General features: G+C 36.6%; 1 protein-coding gene across 1 annotated transcript in view; it reads right to left on the reverse strand.

Moving 5' to 3' along the window:
- The window catches only part of DNAH12 (dynein axonemal heavy chain 12), a 236,067-nt gene that overhangs the window by 161,999 nt on the left and 54,628 nt on the right, over positions 1-19,440 (reverse strand). The window contains exons 18-22 of the mRNA XM_047777497.1: positions 7,063-7,248; positions 5,726-5,926; positions 3,600-3,794; positions 2,120-2,241; positions 1,742-2,024 (exon numbers count right to left, since the gene is read on the reverse strand). Coding sequence (XP_047633453.1) covers positions 1,742-2,024; positions 2,120-2,241; positions 3,600-3,794; positions 5,726-5,926; positions 7,063-7,248 — 987 coding nt within the window. The remainder of the gene's footprint in view (positions 1-1,741; positions 2,025-2,119; positions 2,242-3,599; positions 3,795-5,725; positions 5,927-7,062; positions 7,249-19,440) is intronic.

Below are 19,440 nucleotides of genomic sequence, written 5' to 3' on the forward strand. Positions count from 1 at the left end.
GCCACAGCAACTCGGGATGTGAGACTCATCTGCAACCAACACCACGGCTCACAGCAACGCCGGATCCTTAACCGACTGAGCGAGGCAGGAATCAAACCCTCATCTTCGTGGTTACTAGTCAGATTCATTACCACTGATCCACAATGGGAAATCTGGATACCAAAATTTAATTGAAAAGAAAACTATGCAATCTAGTAGAAAACGGACCTAGAAGCTAGAACCTTTATATGATATAGCTTGTCCATAAGCTTTTCTAAAAACTTGTATGACCAAAGTATATAATTTGAACAATTATAAATCTGTTCAATTATACACAATTGAACAATCTGTGCTTTTGATTTTAAAGTATACTTTCATTTCTTCTAACATTTTTATGTTTGAAATGCATTTACATGGATTTATTGGGGGGTAATCTTTTTAAAAATAACTCGTTTTCAAGTTTCTACTGTGGAGCAGTGGGTTAAGGATCTGGCATTGCCACAACTGTGGCACAGGTCTCAGCTACAGCTCAGACTTGATCCCTGGCCCAGGAACTTCCACATGCTATGGCTCTGGCTGAGAAAGAAAAGAAATAAAAAAAGCTGTTTCAAAAGTAAATAATAGCAGACCCAAATTAAAAACTGAAAAAAAACCTTGCAGAACAAAATATAAGTTGATATTAATGGAGGCTATATTTTTAATTATAATGATACCATCTTAGACATAAGAATATTAAACATAAGGATATAACTATCTATTATTAAAATGCATTTTATTAGCAATAGCTATAAATAAATGCAAATGACAAACTAACCTAAGTTTCAAAGAAGGCTAAGTTTCAAAGAATGGATGAGCCATTGCTATATACAAAGAAGGTGAATTTCTATATGGATTAAGGAAATGCTTTCATGGATAATGTTGATTCTTTTCTATGTGTTTTAGTTTGTTTGGTATGATACATAGAAAAAGGAGAGAAAAAGTCAAGATTTATCTGCAGGAAAACTGAAACTGAACAAAATAGCTACTGCAAGAAGATAAGTCTCATAGGGCTCTTGGTGAAGGAAAAAGGATTCCTCATTCACAGAAATCGAGTGCTGGATATTTGGCTGCAATGCTTTTTAAATGGTATTTTTACTACACAACTTTTTCTTTGTTGTCCTAAAGGCAGAGATATGCTGAAGTTTATCATTCAAGATTAATTTTATAGAATTAGCATAAGTGAGGTACATGTGGTGCCTAAATATGAGATTTCTCTCAAATATTATGGACCCTCCTTTAATGTTTGTTCACCTCATTTTAAGTTTTTACATAATCGTTTGAGTGTAAACAGCAATAAGTAAACTAGGTTATGCATTTAACACCCATGTCTGAGGTCCTTTCTTATTGCATGGCCTTTACAAAGGATATCTAGATGCTCTCCCATTTGCTCTTAACCTGGTTAGTTCCTACTTATCCTTTGGGTCTCAGTTTCAATTTTACTTCTCTAAGAGCCTATCACTAATAACCCACCTTCCTCATTCCATATTATATACACCTTATTATTCTTTCTCGTAATACTTTTTTCCTTTTGTAGCACTTAATCACATATCGTTATCAATTCTTACCACTATTATTACTTTAATGTTAGAAACAAAAAGTAAAAATAATAAATGGCTTAAAATAGTAAGATCTTTAAGTGTTAATTTACTGGTACCCATTCAAAATCTCTTCAAAGAAAGCATTTATAGAATATAGGATAGACAGTAAAACCCAGGAAACACACCAGTCTGGCTGCAGCGATCACATCATGAATACTCCGGAGCATCAAATCTTCCACTTGAATGAGCCACTTTTCCACAGCACCTCGCGCTGCAGATGTGGAAATAAGTGCGATCAGCTCCACTCGCTCACCTTCAGAGCTATACATGGCCTTAATGTCCAAATTGGGAAGGAACTCCAATTTAGCAATGCCCTCAAAGCATTTTTTTAAATGAGGCTGAACTCTAAGTGGATCTTTGGTCTCTGACAAAATCTCTAACATTTCATCATTAGATAAGAAGAAAAAACTAGGGAAAAAGATGCAAATACAAAAGCTTTAGTTATAAGTTATCACACATCAGAAAATGCTTTTAATTATAGCACAACTGAATATCCACCATACCGAGGGAAGAAAAGTCTTTTTTTTTCAAGATATGCATTAAGGCCTTTCATAATTTTCTCTAAAAGTTCATTGCAGTTCTGCAGTTTTTCCAGTAAACCTGTTAAAGAAGTAGCAGCAAGAACCTAAAAGAGACCCATTCATTGAGGTCAGATATATGAGATGTAATGATAAGACCTAAATATCAATTTATATTATATATCAAAAAATGGTGATATCAAAAGGTTTATGAAAATTGTCAATAAATCATAAGTATTCTTATCCAAAGATGCTAGTCACAAAAAGAAATTACGATTGTCATGCAAATTTTCATTTCAGATACCTATATTTCTCTGAATGATGTGAAAAGAGTCTGCCAGGTTGGTGTAGGATTTAATTTTTACATTTATAACTGTCAACTATAAACAATCTGTATGAGTTGGCAAACTACATCCCATGAGCTAAATCAAGTCTGCTACCAGTTTCTTCTTTGTTATTGTTTTTCAGCTTTATGAGACGTAATTGACAAATAAAATTATACATATTAAGGACATGCAACTTGATGCTTTGATATATATATACATTGTGCTGCCAGTTTTTGTATGTGCAGCAACCTAAGAATTATTTTCACACTTTTAAAAGGTTCAAAAAATTAAAAGATGAATAACACTTCACTGCACATGAAAATGTCAGTGTCCATAAACTGTTTTATTGTAGCACAGACACATCCATTCAATTACATATTGTCTTTGGCTGCTTTCTTGCTATAAGGGCAGAGTTGAGTAGTTGCAAAAAAAGATTATTTGCCTCACAAAGACTAAACTATTTACCATGTGGCCCTTTGCAGAAAAAAAAATTGCTGACTTCTGGTCTATAAGAAATAATGTCTTACAAAGGTTCTAAAGTCAACATGTAAGAGAAATCCTTGAAACTCATAGATTTCAGTGTACTACTGACTCTCAATAAATCCAGCACAGCTACTTTTTCATCTAGCATTGAAAAAAAATTTTATTTCTTAAGCTGAATACCAGATTAAAAAGCGAGTGTACATCTATGAACTTTGTCTACTATATGTATAAAAATAGTCTATATTTCAACATTAAAATCATACTCAACAAGGTGTTATACTCACTAGGAGAGACACACAAATTAGACCAAATACAGAATGCTGATTTATTTTTCCCCATCACTCCCAAGCAGCTACTTTCATATTCATTCTCTCTCTATCTCTCTTTCTCCTTCTCTCCTACCATTTTGTTCTCTTCATTTTATTTTACTATTCATTTTACAAGAGGGGAGATATGTTAAAGAGTTATGAGTAGTGTATCTTATAAATTGAAAAGTAAAATTACTTTAATGCTTTATTCTTTCTGATATTTTTAAAAACCTTCCAGTTTGTATACAATGAGCAGGTTTTATTTTTGTAAATAATAGCCAAATGCTTTCTGTAATAGCCCCAAATAAAGTCCCCCCCCCCATAAAAGAGAGAAAACAAACACTTCACCTTTGGATCTTTTGCACAAAACCTCATGATATCCCTCCAATGTCTGTCTACTGTCTGAAACTGACGCCCTTCTTCTGGCATTTGCTGCATGATATCCTCAGAACAAAAAATGGGCTCCAAATACAGCCAATGAGCTTGTACTTTTAACCATTCATCAATTGTTTCTTGTATTCGAATCAAGCGGTCCTCCCAGGCCTTAATGAAAAGCACACTATACTAAATTCCAGTTATTAAAGAAAACATAAAAATTACAGCAAAGAATATTTAAAATTTACTGTTTTTTAAAAATCAATGCAAAACAACTCAAAATCATTTACAGGTATCTCACATGGGCTTAGAAAAACTCTAGGAGGCCTAAAGTTTTCCTAAATCATTGGAACTCACAATTGCAAATGACTGCAGTTATTTAGAACAATTTCCTAATTTCTAGGTTAACCATCCTAAATCCAAAAAGCATCCAGGAATATATCCTGTTCTAGGACAGTAGCTATCAACCTAGGGACTACTTTGCCCCCACCCCAAAGGGCATTTGACAATGTCTGGAGGCATTTTCATTTGTCACAACTGATGCGGTGGGGTTCTACTAATACCTAGTGAGTACAGGCCATGGATGCTACTAAACTTCATTAGCCAAATATCATTCATATAAACACTCTTTGGTTCTTAAATATATGGTCTAAGATCCGATACATATGAGAATGGCATCAGATTTCTGATTTTTGTTTTTTTGTTTTTAACTTGTTAGGGCCAAACCTGCAGCATATGGAAGTTCCCAGGTTAGGGGTCAAATCAGAGCTCCAGCTGCCCGCCTACGCCATAGCCACAGAAACTCGGGATCCAAGCCGTGTCTGGGATCTACACCACAGCTTTCAGCAATGGCAGATCCCCGACATGCTCAGAGAGGCCCGGGATGGAACCTGCATCCTCATGGATACTAGTTAGATTCATTTCCTCTGTGCCACAACAGGAATTCCCTCTTATTTTTGTTTTAAAAGCTCTAAGAGAACTTTTAAATCTGTCTTGTAAATTCTCCCTTGTTAAACAAGAAATTTCTTCAAAACGTACAATATCTTAGGAAAGGATCAGTCAGCCTGATTCAAGGGAAAATACGGCATTATGTCCTTTTGGAAGAACACGACTGTCTTCTCCAATACTGAAAGCCAAGGTGTCCTATAAAAACACTGTTTATGCTTAAATTAAAATCAGACTTCCTCATTTTGAGTTTCAGCTTTGTCATTTAGCAGCTGTCCTTTTACGCTTTGGTTTCCTGTCTATGGCAATAACAGGGTCTACCTTGAGGGTCTGCTATAGGAATTAAATGGGTTAATAAATGTGAAGCCCTAGAGCAGTATGTGGCACATATTTAGAAGTCAACAAATATCAGGGGGAAAATCCATTTCTTGTTATATTTTCCCCATTTTATATAGTCTCCAGTTAGAATTTTGATACTACAGATAAAGCTATTAGTTATTACAGGTTATTTGCTTTCTCTATTTACCCACATAACTACAAAGATATTAAATAACCTTATAGCCTCAAATATCATTTGTTTTTCTCAAGTGGACAATAATTCATTAATTATTCTAAAAGACCCTCAAGCTAGTTGTTCACAAATACAATTAAAGCATGCTATATAGAAATTCCAAATTCCAAGAGCATAGCATGAAACAGGGTCTAGGCTGTCTAAAATTAGGTTAAATAATACCAACTATTTTCCTTCCAAGTTTAAAACTGTCATAGGAAAATATTTTTTAATAAAACATCATTTGTTCTTTTCAAAATCATTAGAGTTAATGTCTCAGATCTGTTCCACATATTCTCACACTGATTTTAAATTATTATCTCTATATATAGATATATATTATCTATATCTATCCTATATTTTACCAAAGTTATCCAACAAACTGACTTATTTCCACAAGAGTATATATCTAATAAGACTGCAGTTTTTCAGCCATGCCCGCAGCATGCAGAAATTCCCAGGGCAGGGATCAAATTTGCACCACAGCTTTAATTAGAGCCACAGCAGTGACAATACTGGATCCTTAACCCATTGAGCCACAAGAAAACTCCAATTGCAATTTTTATAATAAAGGACTAAGAGTTGACTATCATACTTAATATACCTTGATCTCTTTTTCAAAAGGTTTTATGAAAGGTGAGCCTCTCATTGTCTGAGTTTTTATAATTTGATCATCAAGGAGAGCCTGAATCTCATCTACTGAAGAAAGAATACAGACTCCAGTATCACGATACAGGCTTATATGAAAAGCCATATCATCCCAAATTCCCATCATTGTATGCATGGCTTTCTCCAATGAAAATTCCTAAAAGGGGAGAAAGAAAAAAAAAAGAACAGGATGTTGAAAGAGCTCACTTATTATATTGACTTTCCCTACTGAATTCAATAAGCATTTAGTGCATTCCATAGCCATTTTCTTAAGATAATCTGTCACTGTCTTTAAGTTAGAAAAATTTTTAAACAATTGAAAAATTCCTATAGAGGATGACAATGCAGTCTTTCAAAATTTACCTGCTCTGAAAACAACTGCTGTCAGTATTAAAATAGACTACAGGAGTTCCCGTTGTGGTGCAGTGGTTAACAAATCCGACTAGGAACCATGAGGTTGTGAGTTTGATCCCCAGCCTCACTCAGTGGGTTAAGGATCTGGCATTGCTGCGAGCTGTGGTGTAGGTTGCAGACACAGCTCAGATCCAAGTTGCTGTCATGTAGTCTGCCAGCTGTAGCTCTGACTGGACCCCTAGCCTGGGAACATCCATATGCTGCAGGTGTGGCCCTAAAAATAAAATAAATAAATAAATAAAGCAAAAAATAAAATAAATAAAATATAAAATTTTTAAAAAGAACCCTAGGGGTCCAAACTCACTCTGTTAGAACACACATATATCACATGCCACACACACATGCATTGCGTATTTTTTTCTTTCAATTTTTAGGGCTGCACCCATGGCATATGGATGTTCCCACGCTAGGGGTCAAATCGGAGCTGTAGCTGCTAGCCCACACCACAGCCACAGCAACCTGGGATCCAAGCCACGTCTGCAACCCACAGTACAATCCACTGAGTGAGGCAGGGATCAAACCTGCGTACTCATGGATGCTAGCTGGGTTCATTTCTGCTGAGCCGCAAAGGGAACTCACGCATCCTGTATTCTTAATGGAAAAATTATGTATCAAGACTAGCATATCATCCATGCATATCAGAATGTGGCAGAACTAAGAAGAGTTCAAAGGAACCATGTCTATTCTGAATTCAAGACAAGGAGGTTGTATAGAGGCACACTCTGTGGGGAAAAATAAGAGCAATTTTCTACCAACTTTTTGCCATTGCATCCCACTGCTATCCAGTACTATACATTCAACTACAACAAAAACTATGCGTTTTTGATGAACTAACTCATCAAATATTTGGTAAATATTTCAGTTGATCTTAATATTTACCTTGCTTGCACCTGCACTTATCACTTCAAATTTGTCCAAGTATGGTGTAAGGTTTAATTTTAAAACTTTCCTCAGTGTAGTTCCAGAGTCTGGAGTCAAGTCATAGCCTACAATTTCTGATAATTGCTTCCAGTGACGTGTTCTCATTCCTGGATTGCATAAGATGGAGACAGTAGGGATATAGTCCTAATGATGAAAATAGATACAAAAATGAGTCACTCATTTGACTTCAGTACATATACACTTGAAACTATGTAATATAGTTAATGAATCTAATCAAAATCCCAATTAATTCAGAGGGGGTGAGAAGCTAACATTTATTCTAAAGTTCATCTGCAAAAATAAACATGTAGAAATAGCAGGAAAAACTGTAAAAGAGAAAAGGGGTGAATGCTCTATGAAATATTAAAGTATATGGTAAAACAATATTACTTAAAATTGTCCCATTATTATGGTAATACAAAGTTAATTCTATATATTACATAGAGAAATACATAGTATAACATAACATAATATAATACAGAGTTACAAATACACACACACAAGGGAAAAAGCCTGCACCAAACCACCAAAATGTAACTGGAAATGAAAATTAATATTCAACAAAAGCACTACTTCATCACTCTTAATACTGATATTAGAACATTTTCTTTAAAATGAGGAATAAGATAAGCATACTCATTATTAGCACTTCTTTTTTTTAATTAATTTTTTTTCTGCTGTACAGCATGGGGACCAAGTTACACATACATGTATACATGCTATTTCCTCCCACTGTTGTGTTGGAGTGTAAGTATCTTGACATAGTTCTCAATGCTACACAGCAGGATCTCATTGTAAATCCATTCCAAGAGCAATAGTTCGCATCTGATAACCCCAAGCTCCCGATCCCTCCCACTCCTTCCCTCTTCCCCTGGGGAAGCCACAAGTCTATTCTCCAAGTCCATGATTTCTTTTCTGTGGAAACTTTCATTTGTGCTATATATTAGATTCCAGTTATAAGTGATATCATATGGTATGTATCTTTCTCTTTCTGAATTATTTCACTCAGTATGAGAGTCTCTAGTTCCACCCATGTTGCTGCAAATGGCATTATTTTGTTCTTTTTTATGGCTGAATAGTATTCCATTCTGTATATATACCACATCTTCCTAATCCAATTGTTTGTCGATGGACATTTGGGTTGTTTCCTCGTTATTCCTACTTCTAATCATAACTGTATTGAGTGTCTCAGCCAGTGAGGTAATGTAAATAAATAAAAGATATGGGGGAGGAGTGGGATAAAGATGGCAGAGTAGGAAGACCCTGAACTCGCATTCTCCCATGGGCAAAATTACAACTACTTTACAGAGCAACTATCTATGAGAATGACCTGAAGACTGGCAGAAGATTTTCTGAAAAAAAAAGATATAAGGGAGTGAGAATGAGATGAGAGGAGGGGTAAAGATGCAAACTAGTTAGGAGCCAAACTCGAGGCTGGCTATATACAAATGAAAGGGACACCATAGGGAGTTCTTGTTGTGGTGCAGTGGAAATGAATCTGACTAGTATCCATGAGGGTGTGGGTTCCACCACTGGCCTTGCTCAGTGGGTTGGGTGATCTGGCATTGCCATGAGCTGTGATGTAGGTCACAGATGCGGCTCAGATCCCACGTTGCTATGGCTGTGGTATAGGCCAGCACAGCCCTAGCCTGGGAACATCCATATACCATGGGTGTGGCCCTAAAAAGTAGAGGGAAAAAAAATGGAAAGGAAAAAAAAGAAAAGAAAAGAAAAGAAAAGAAAAGAAAAGGACATCACAGTCTCTGAGGAGCAAAGGGTCTGAGACCTACACTGGCCCCCCCCATCCTGGAGGTCCTGCACAGGGGAAGACAAGCCCTCCAGAACATGTGGCTTTGAAAACTACTAGGGCTTACATTCAGCAGAGATGGAGGGCTATAGGAAAAAAAGACCCTGCTCTTAAAGTACACAGGGAAAAACTTACATGCTCTGAACCCCAGCACGGAGGCAGTAATTTGAAAGGCACCTTGTATCAGACCCACTTGCTGGTCTTAGAGAGCGTACCAGAGAGGCATGAGGCTGCTAGGATACCCCCTGGAGACAGAGATGCTTGTGGCAGCAATTGTGGGGATCTTGTTCCATTGCACTGACTCTGGCACTGGCAAGCATCATCTTTGAAAACTCCTGCCAGCTGATTAGTGTTGGGGGCTTTTCCTGCCCACCAGAGGGCCCACGCTATCACATACCTCCTCGTCATACAGCCAAATGCACGGGAAGCCTGCCTCACCCACCTATGGTCCTGAAGAAGGTGTTCCAGCCACATGGTCAGCCTCACAGGAGACTGCCCTGCCCACCAAGGCACCCATAACAACTGCATGAATCAAGGCGTCACAGCCAGACAAGCCAAGGGCCAGCCCCAACTACCAGTATGCCCTCAACAGTTAGCCCTTCCACAACAGAAAGGAGCAGGCAGCACAAATAGAGGACACCCTTGGAGCATACAGGTCTGGTTGCCAGAAGGGAGTGTGCTTCTGGGCCCCACAGGATGTTTCCTACATATAATGTCACTTCTCCAAGATCAAGAGACGTAACAATCCTATCTTATACATAGAAATAGAAGTTCCTGTTGTAGCTCAGAGGGTTAAGAACCTGACTAGTATCAATGAGGATGTGGGTTCGATCCCTGGCCTCATTCAGTAGGTTAAAGGATCTGGCGTTGTTTGAACTGTGGTGTAGGTAACAGACACAGTTTGGATCCTGCATTGCTGTGGCCATGGTGTAGGCCAGTAGCTGTAGCTCTGATTTGACCCCTAGCCTGGGAACTTCCATATGCCATATGTGCAGCCCTAAAAAGAAACCAACAAAACAAAACAAACAAACAAAAAAGAAAGAAAGAAACACAGGGAATTAGGCAAAATGAGGAGATAAGAGGAACATGCTAAAAGCAAAGGAACAAGACAAAATCTCAGAAAAAAGAACTAAATGAAATGCAAATAAACTATCCAAATAGAATTCTGGGTAATAGTCATAAAGATGTTCACTGAACTCAGGAGAAAAATGGATGAACACAGAGAGAATTTCAACACAGAGTTAGAAAATATAAAGAAGACTCAGTCAGAGCTGAAGTATACAATAACTGGAATGAAAAATACATTATATGGAATCAATGGCAAATAGTATAATGTAGAAGAACAGGTCAGTGACAGAGAAATGGATATCAGTTACGCTGAACAGAAAAAAGAATTTTTTAAAAGTGGGGATAGTGTAAGAGACTTCTGAGACAATATTAAGTGTACTCGTATTCATGGTATAGAGGTTCCAGAAGGGAAAAAAAATGAGAGAAGATGGCAAAAAGCTTATTTGAGGAAATGTTAGCTGAAAATGTCCCTAACCTAGAAAATGAAATAAACATCCTGCTCCAGGAAGCATAGAGAGTCCCAAACAAGATGAACTCAAAATGCACAAACCAAGATACATTGTAATTAAAATGAAAAAAATCCAACATAAAGAGAGGATCTTAAACGCAGCAAGAGAAAAGCAACTTCTTTTTTTTTTTTTTCTGGCCACACTTGTGGCATGCAGAAGTACCCAGCCAGGGATCAAATCCATGCCACAACAGTGCACCAAGCCACTGCAGTAACAATGTTGAATACTTAACCCACTGAGCCACAAAGAAACTCCCTAGAGAGACTTTTTATTTCATTTTTTAAAGTTTTATTGAAATATAGTTGATTTACAATGATGTGATAATTTCTGCTGTATGACAAAGTGATTCAGTTATACGTGTACACACAACCATTCTCCTTCAGGTTCTTTTCCCACATAGATTATCACAGAATATTGGGTAGAGTTCCTGTGCTATACAGCAGGTCCCTGTTGGCCTCAGTGTGCATATGCCAATCCCAAACGCCTGGTCCATCCCTCCCCACTCAAATTGTCCCCTTTGGTAACCATAAGTTTTTCAAAGTCTGTGAGTCTGTTACTATTCTGCAAATAAGTTCATTTGCATCCTTTTTTAGTTTCCACATATAAGTGATATCATATGACATTTGTCTTTCACTGTCTAGCTTCACTTAGTACAATACTCTAGGTCCATACATGTTGCCGCAGATGGCATTATTTTGTTCTTTTTTATGGCTGAGTAATAGTCCATTGTGTATATATACCACAACTTCTTGATCCGTTCCTCTGTTGATGGACATTTAGGTTGCTTTCATGTCTTGGCTATTGTAAACAGTGCTGCGATGAACATTGGGGTACATGTATCTTTTCGAAATACGGTTTTCTCTGGAGTGATGCCCAGGAGTGGGATTGCTGGATCATAGGGTAGTTCTATTTTTAGTTTTTTGAGGAACATCCATACTGTTTTCCATAGTAGTTGCACCAATTTACATTCCCACCAACAGTGTAAGAGGGTTCCCTTTCCTAGAGAGACTTCTTAAATGAAAAAGCCACATCTAGAAGTACAAAAATTATAAAAGGGCATTCCCTCATGGCTTAGTAGGTTAAGGATCCAATATTTTCACTGCTGTGGCTCTGGTTACAGGTGTGACATGGGTTTTATACCTGACCCAGGAAATTCTGCATGATGAGGCCAAAAAAAAAAGAAAGAAATAGAAATATAAAAATTATAAAAGGAAAAACCTCACTGGTAAAGGCAAATGTACTGTAAAAAGAGTAGATCAAGCACTTATAAAGCTAGTAAAAAGGTTAAAAGACAGAAGTAGTAAAAATTATCTGTATCTACAGTAGTAGTTAAAAGATACAAAAATTAAAAGATGTAAAAATGACATCAAAAGCATAAAACATTTGAGGGTTAGTAAAACTGTAAGACATTCAAACTTAAGAGATCATCACTTAAGAAGGATATCTATAAATAGGATGTTATATATGAATCTCCTGGTAACAAAATCAGATTTAAAAAAAAACAGATTAAAAAAAAAGAGAACACCAATGGGTCACTGAAAAACTCAAATATAAAATTTAAAAATAACTTAGGACAAATGAAAATGAAAACATAACATTCTAAAATCTATGGGACACAGTAAAAACAGTTCTAAGAAGAAAGTTTATAGCAAACAAATCCACCTAAGGAAACAAGAAAATTCTCAAATAAATAATCTAACCTTATATGTGATGGAACAAAGAAAAGAACAAATAAAACCCAAAGATAGTGGAAGAAAAAATAATAAAGAACAAAGTGGAAATAAATGAAGTAGAAACTATAAAAAAAGAAGAAGAAAAGAAAAGATCAATGAAACTAAGAGCTGGTTCTTTGAAAAGATAAACAAAAGTAACAAACATTTAATGGACTCATTAAAGGAAAAAAATAACAGGGCCCAAATAAATAAAATCAGAAATGAAAGATAAGTTATAATTAACACCACAGAAATACAAAAGATCGTAAGAGACTACAACAAACAATTATAATGCCACTAAAATAGACAACCTAGGGGAAAAAAAATGAATAAACTCCTAGAAATGTAAAATCTTCCAATACTGAATCAGGAAAAAATAGAAAATATGAACAGAATGATTACCAGTAATGAAATTGAATTAGTTTAAAAAAAGAAAAGGAAAGAAAAAAAAAAAAAAACTCCTAACAAACAAAAGACTAGGCCAAATGTTTGGCTGTGAATTCTACCAAACATTTAAAGGGTTAATACTTTTCCTGAAACCATTTCAAAAAATTTCAGAGGAAGAAATGCTTTCAAATTTATTTTACAAGATCAGCACCACCATGATACCAAAAACAGACAAAGACAACACACAAAAAGAAAATTACAAACAAATATCACTAATGATCATATATGCAAAAGTCCTCAACAAAATAGTAGAAAACCAAAAAAGAAGTTACAATGTACATTACAGAAATACAATGGATTACAAGAGACTACTACAAGCATGTATATGCCAATAAAATGGGCAACCTAGATGAAATGGACAAATTTTTAGAAAGGGACAATCTTCCTGACTGAACCATGAAGCAATAGTAAATATGAACAGACCAATCACAAATACTGAAATTGAAACCGTGATTAAAATACTTCCAGCAAGCAAAAGTCCAGGACCAGATGGCTTCACAGGAGAATTTTATAAAACATTTAGAGGAAAGTTAACACCTATCCTTCTGAAACTATTCACAGAAAATTACAGAGGAAGGAACACTCCCAAATTCATTCTATGAGGCCACCATCACCCTGATACTGAAACCAGACAAAGATGACCAAAAACAGAAAATTATAGGCCAATAACACTGAAGAATATAGATGCAAAAATCTCCTACAAGATACTAGCAAACCTAATTCAGAAACACATTAAAAGGATCACCATGATCAACTGGGATTTATCCCAGGGATGCAAAGATATTTTAATATCTGCAAATTGATCACTGTGATACCTCACATTAACAAACTGAAGAATAAAAACCAAATGATCATCTCAATAGATGCAGAAAAAGCTTTTGACAAAATTCAACAATGATTTATGATTAAAACCCTCCAGAAAGTAGGCATAGAGGGAACCTACCTCAGTATAATACAGACCGTATATGACAAATCCACGGCTAACATTCTCAACAGTGAAAAGCTAAAACAATTTCTGCTAAAATCAGGAATAAAACAAGGATGTCCACTCTCACCACTTTTTTTTTTACTTTTATTTTTATGGCTGCACCCGCAGCATATGGAAGTTCCTAGGCCAAGGACTGAATCCAAGCCACAGCTGCAACCCCACTGAGCCTGAGGCAATGCCAGATTCTTTAACCACTGCATTGAGCTGGAGATCAAACCCACATCTCCTCAGCAACCCAATCTGCTACGGTTGGTTCTCAACACACTCCTCTACTCTCTCACCACTTTTATTCAACATAGTTTTGGAATCTAGCCACAGCAATCAGAGAAGAAAAAGAAATAAAAGGAATCCAAATTGGAAAAGAAGAAGCATAACAGTTGCTGTTTGCTGATGACATGATACTATACATAGAAAATCTAAAGACACTATCAGGACATTAAGGAGTTCCCATAGTGGTTCAACAGAAACGAATCTGACTAGTAACCATGAGGATGCAGGTTCAATCCCTGGCCTTGCTCAGTGGGTTAAGGATCTGGCATTGCCATGAGCTGTAGTGTAGGTTGCAGATGCAGTTCGGATCCCATGTTGCTGTGGCTGTGACATAGGCCAGCAGCTACAGCTCCAATTTGATCTCTAGCTGGGAACCTTCATATGCCATGGGTGTGGCCCAAAAAGCAAATAAATAAATAAATAATCAGAACATTAAAAATTTTTCGAAAAAGATACTATCAGAAAACTACAAGAGCTCATCAATGAATTCAGTAAAGTTGCAGGATACAAAATTAATATACAGAAATCTCTTGCATATTTATATACTAACAAAAGATCAGAAAGAGAAGTTAAGGAAACAATTCCATTTAGCATCACATCAAAAAGAATAAAACACTAGGAATAAACCTACCTAAGGAGGCAAACAACCTGTAATCTGAAAACTATAAGGCACTGTTGAAAGAAACCAAAGATGACACAAACAAATGGAAAGATATACCATGTTCTTGCACTGGAAGAATCAATATTGTCAAAATGACTATGCTACCCAAGGCAATCTACAGATTCAATTAAATCCCTACTAAAGTAAGAATGGCATTTTTCACAGAACTAGAACCAAAAAAAAAAAATAAATTTTTATGGAATCACCAAAGACCCTGAATAGCCAAAGCAATCCTGAGAAAGAAAAACAGAACTGGAGGAATCAGGCTTCCTGACTTCAGTCTATAGTACAAAGGTAGTCATCACAACAGCAATATAGAAATGTAGGTCAATGGAACAGGATAGAAAGCCCAGAAATAAACACACACACACACACACACACCCCTATGGTCAACTAATCTATGACAAAGGAGGCAAGAATATACAACAAGAAAAGACAGTCTCTTCAATAAGTGCTGGGAAAACTGAACACCTACATGTAAAAGAATGGAATTTGAACATTCTCTAACACCATACACAAAAATGAACTCAAAATGGATTAAAGGCCTAAATATAAGACCAGATACTATAAAACTCTTAGAGGAAAATAGGCAGAACACTTTCTGATAAACCACAGCAGTATCTTTTTGGATCCACCTCCTAGAGTAATGCAAATAAAAATAAACAAATGGGACCTAACTAAATTTAGAAGTTTGTGTACAGCAAAGGAAACCATAAATAAAATGAAAAGATGGAGTTCTCATTGTGGCTTGGCAGCAACAAACCTGACTAGTATCCATGAGGACACTGGTTCGATCCCTGGCCTCACTGAGTAGGTTAAGGATTCGGCATTGCCATAAGCTGTGGCATAGGTAGCAGACATGGCTTGGATCTGGGCATTGCTGCTGCTGTGGTAAAGGCTGGCAGCTACAGCTCCAATTCGACCCCTAGCTTGAAACTTCCATATGTCATGGGTGTGGCCCTAAAAAGACCAAAAAAAAAAAAAATGAAAAGACAATCTATAGAATGGGAGAAAATATTTGCAAATGAAGCAACTGATGAGGGATTAATCTCCAATATATTTTTAAAAACTCTTGCAGCTGAACATCAAAAAAAAAAATCAAGAATGGACAGAAGGTCTAAATAGATATCTCTCTAAAGAAGACATACAGATGGCCAAAAACCACATGAAAGGATGCTCAACATCATGAATTATTAGAGAAATAGTAATCAAAACTCTGATAAGATATCACCTTACCCCAGTGAGAATGGTCATCATCAAAAATTCTTCAAACAATAAATGCTGGAGAGGGTGTGGAGAAAAGAGAACCCACCCTCATACATGGGTGGTGCAAATGTAAATTGGTGCACCACTATGGAAAACAGTATGGAGCTTCCTCAAAAAACTAAAAATAGAACTATATTACAATCCAGCAATCCCATTCCTTGGCAGCTGTCCAAAGAAAATCATAATTCAAAAAGATACATGGACCCCAATATTCATTGCAGCACTATTTACAATAGTCAAGACATGGAAACAACCAAAATGTCCATCAACAGAGGAATGAATAAAGAAGGTGTGGTATATATACACAATGGACTATTACTCATCCATAAAAAAAGAATGAAATGGTGCCATTTGTAGCTACATGTATGGATCTAAAGATCATCATATTGTCAGACAAAGACAAATATTATATGATATCACTTATATGTAGAATCAAAAAAAAAGGTTACAATTAACTTATTTGCAGAACAGAAACAGACTCAAGTTGAAAACAAACTTATTGCTACCAAAGAGAATAGGTAGAGGGGAGGGATGGATTGGTGGTTTGAAAGTGGCATATGCACTCTATTGCATATGGAATGTTTGGCCAACGAGAACCTGTTGTATAGCACAGGGAAGTTACCCAATATTCTGTGATAATCTGTGTAGAAAAAGAATATGAAAAAGATACGTGTACATGAATAACTGAATCACTTGGTTGTACAGCAGAAATTATTGCAACATTGTAGGAGTTCCCATTGTGGCGCAGTGGAAACAAATGCAACTAGGAACCATGAGGTTGTGGGTTTGATCCCTGGCCTCACTTGGTGGGTTAAGGATCCGGCATTGCCGTGAGTTGTGGCATTGGTCACAGACACAGCTTGGATCTGGCATTGCTATGGCTGTGGCGTAGGCCAGCAGCAACAGCTTGGATTAGACCTGGGAACTGGATTAGGCCTGGGAACCTCCATATGCCATGGGTGTGGCCCTAAAAAGAAAAAAGATTAAAAAAAAGAAAATAAATTATCACAACACTGTAAATCAACTACACTTCAATAAAACATTTTTAGGAGTCCCATCATGGCGCAGTGGTTAACAAATCCGACTAGGAACCATGAGATTGTGGGTTGGATCCCTGGCTTTGCTCAGTAGTTAGGGATCAGGCATTGCGGTGAGCCGTGGTGTAGGTCATGAGCTGTGGTGTAGGTCGCAGACGCGGCTTGGATCCCGCCTTGCTGTGGCTCTGGCATAGGCTGGTGGCTACAGCTCTAATTCGATCCCTAGCCTGGGAACTTCTATATGCCGAGGGTGCAGCCCTAGAAAAGATAAAAAATAAAAATAAAATAAAACATTTTTTAAAAAAGAAATGAAAGCAATCAACCAACATTACCCAATACCAACTTTATTTCCAACACTGCATTATAGGGCTATTTCCCTAAATTTTTGGTCTTATCAATAGATGTTAATAAAAATTTGTTTAAAACTTGGGGGGGGGAAGAAAAAAATGTAGGTGGTATGTCTTTTCAACATCATATGGGGTAACTAAGAAAAATTTAACTGTTTAAAGAGTGTATTCTGTTCACCTCACTGTTTACTACCTAAAATTCTAGACTGTGAAATTACATGTTAATGCATATTTTTGACCAGTAGAAATGCAAGTAATTTCTTTCTAATAAAAAAGATAACTCCAGATGTTACAGTGTATTGTCCTGTATGACATTAACCAGACTTAATCAACACTGGCAATCTTTTGTCAACATTCCTTTCATAAATTATCAACAAATGCTCAGCTTCTCAAATGCTCTTTGAAATAATCTTAACCACCTTACTGGTTCTCACATTAATTAATAAGTAGAATAAAATATTTGACACATTTATTTTTATTTTGTATGATAGTCATGTTTTTATTTTTTGTAAATAATAATTTAATAAGGTAAATTTTTAAAAATTGGAGGACAATAGAATGTCAATGTTTTATTTTGATTAGAAACAACTTTGATTTTAAATTTCCATTCATTATTGCTTTCATCTGTTTTTGCTTACCATCATTTTCCTCAGCATTCATTAGTATATGATCTAACATAACAGGACTCAAAAGTATCTTTTTTTTTTTTTTTTGCTTTTTTAGGGCCACACCCACAGCATATGGAGGTTCCCAGGCTAGGGGTCAAATTGAGGATCCTAGCTGTGTCTGCGACCTACACCACAGCTCATGGCAACACTGGATCCTTAACCCACTGAGCAAGGCCAGGGATCAAACCCCCAACCTCCTGGTTCCTAGTTGGATTCATATCCGCTGAGCCACAATGGGAATTCCAATAGTATCTTTTAAATAAATGATTTTTAACACCTAAAAAGTAGAAAGTAAATATTCTCAAAGTAAGTTTAATTTCATTAAAAATTCATTATCCTTGAGTTCCCACTGTGGCTCAGTGCTTAAGAAACCCAACTAGTATCTATGAGGACGTGGATTCAGTCCCTGGCCTTGCTCAGTGGGTTAAGGATCTGGAGTTGCTATGAGCTGTGGTGTAGGTTGCAGACGTGGCTCGGATCCCATGTAACAGCTACAGCTCCAATTCGACAAAAAAAAAGACCAAAAAAAATTCATTATCCTCTCTTACCTGAGTGTAATATAACCAAATTGTGTGGAGAGCACCTCTATAGAAGGCTGGAGAAGAAACAAAAGGCCAACTCTATTCTACTGCTTAACAAGTATTAATGACCTAGTGCATGCCATACTCAGCTCTTATCACTGAAGTTACAATAGTAAATACCAACAACAAAAAGTCATTATATAGTCCTTATTTTTCTATTTTGCCATTTACCAATAAAAACCTAATCATCAACTATCATAGTCCCTTAATGCAGATTTTAATTTAAAAAGTATAAAGGAGTTCCCGCTATGGGGCAACGGGATCGACAGTGTCTCTGCAGCAGCAGGAACTTGGGTTCGACCCCAAGCCCCTTAAGGCTGGTTAAGGATCCAGCATTGTCACACCTGTGGCATACGTGGCAGCTCTGGTTGGGATTAAATCTCTGGCCCAGGAACTCCATATGCTTCAGGGCAGCCAAAAAAGAAACAGAAAAGTATAAAACATTAACTCCCTGTAATATTAGGAGTAGGGTCCTGAAAACTCTTATGGTAAAAGAATATAAGGAAAATATTATAAAGAGAGGGAATTAACAAAAAACTAATAAATCAAATTCTGTATAGACTTTTCTAATTCATTTTACAAATATTTATTTAGTATCTACAGTGTGCTCATCATTATTGTTAGTGATTCAGACACATCAATAAGTTAAAGATTCCTTGTACAAATTCCTCCTTTATAAAATAAAAGTCATGAGGATGTAATGGACAACATGGTAACTATAGTTAATAATACTGTGTTGTATATTTGAAAGTTGCTAAGAGAATAGACCTTAAGGGAGTTCCTACTGTTGTTCAGTGGTAACAAACCCAACTAGTATCCATGAGGATGCAGGTTTGATCCCTGGCCTTGCTCAGTGGGTTAAGGATCCAGCGTTGCCATGAGCTGTAGTGTAGGTGGCAGACACGGTTTGAATTCCACGTTGCTGTGGCTGTGGTGTAGGCCAGCAACTGTAGCTCCAATTTAACCCTTAGCCTT

Source organism: Phacochoerus africanus, chromosome 1, assembly GCF_016906955.1.
Source record: "Phacochoerus africanus isolate WHEZ1 chromosome 1, ROS_Pafr_v1, whole genome shotgun sequence".
Taxonomy (NCBI): domain Eukaryota; kingdom Metazoa; phylum Chordata; class Mammalia; order Artiodactyla; family Suidae; genus Phacochoerus; species Phacochoerus africanus.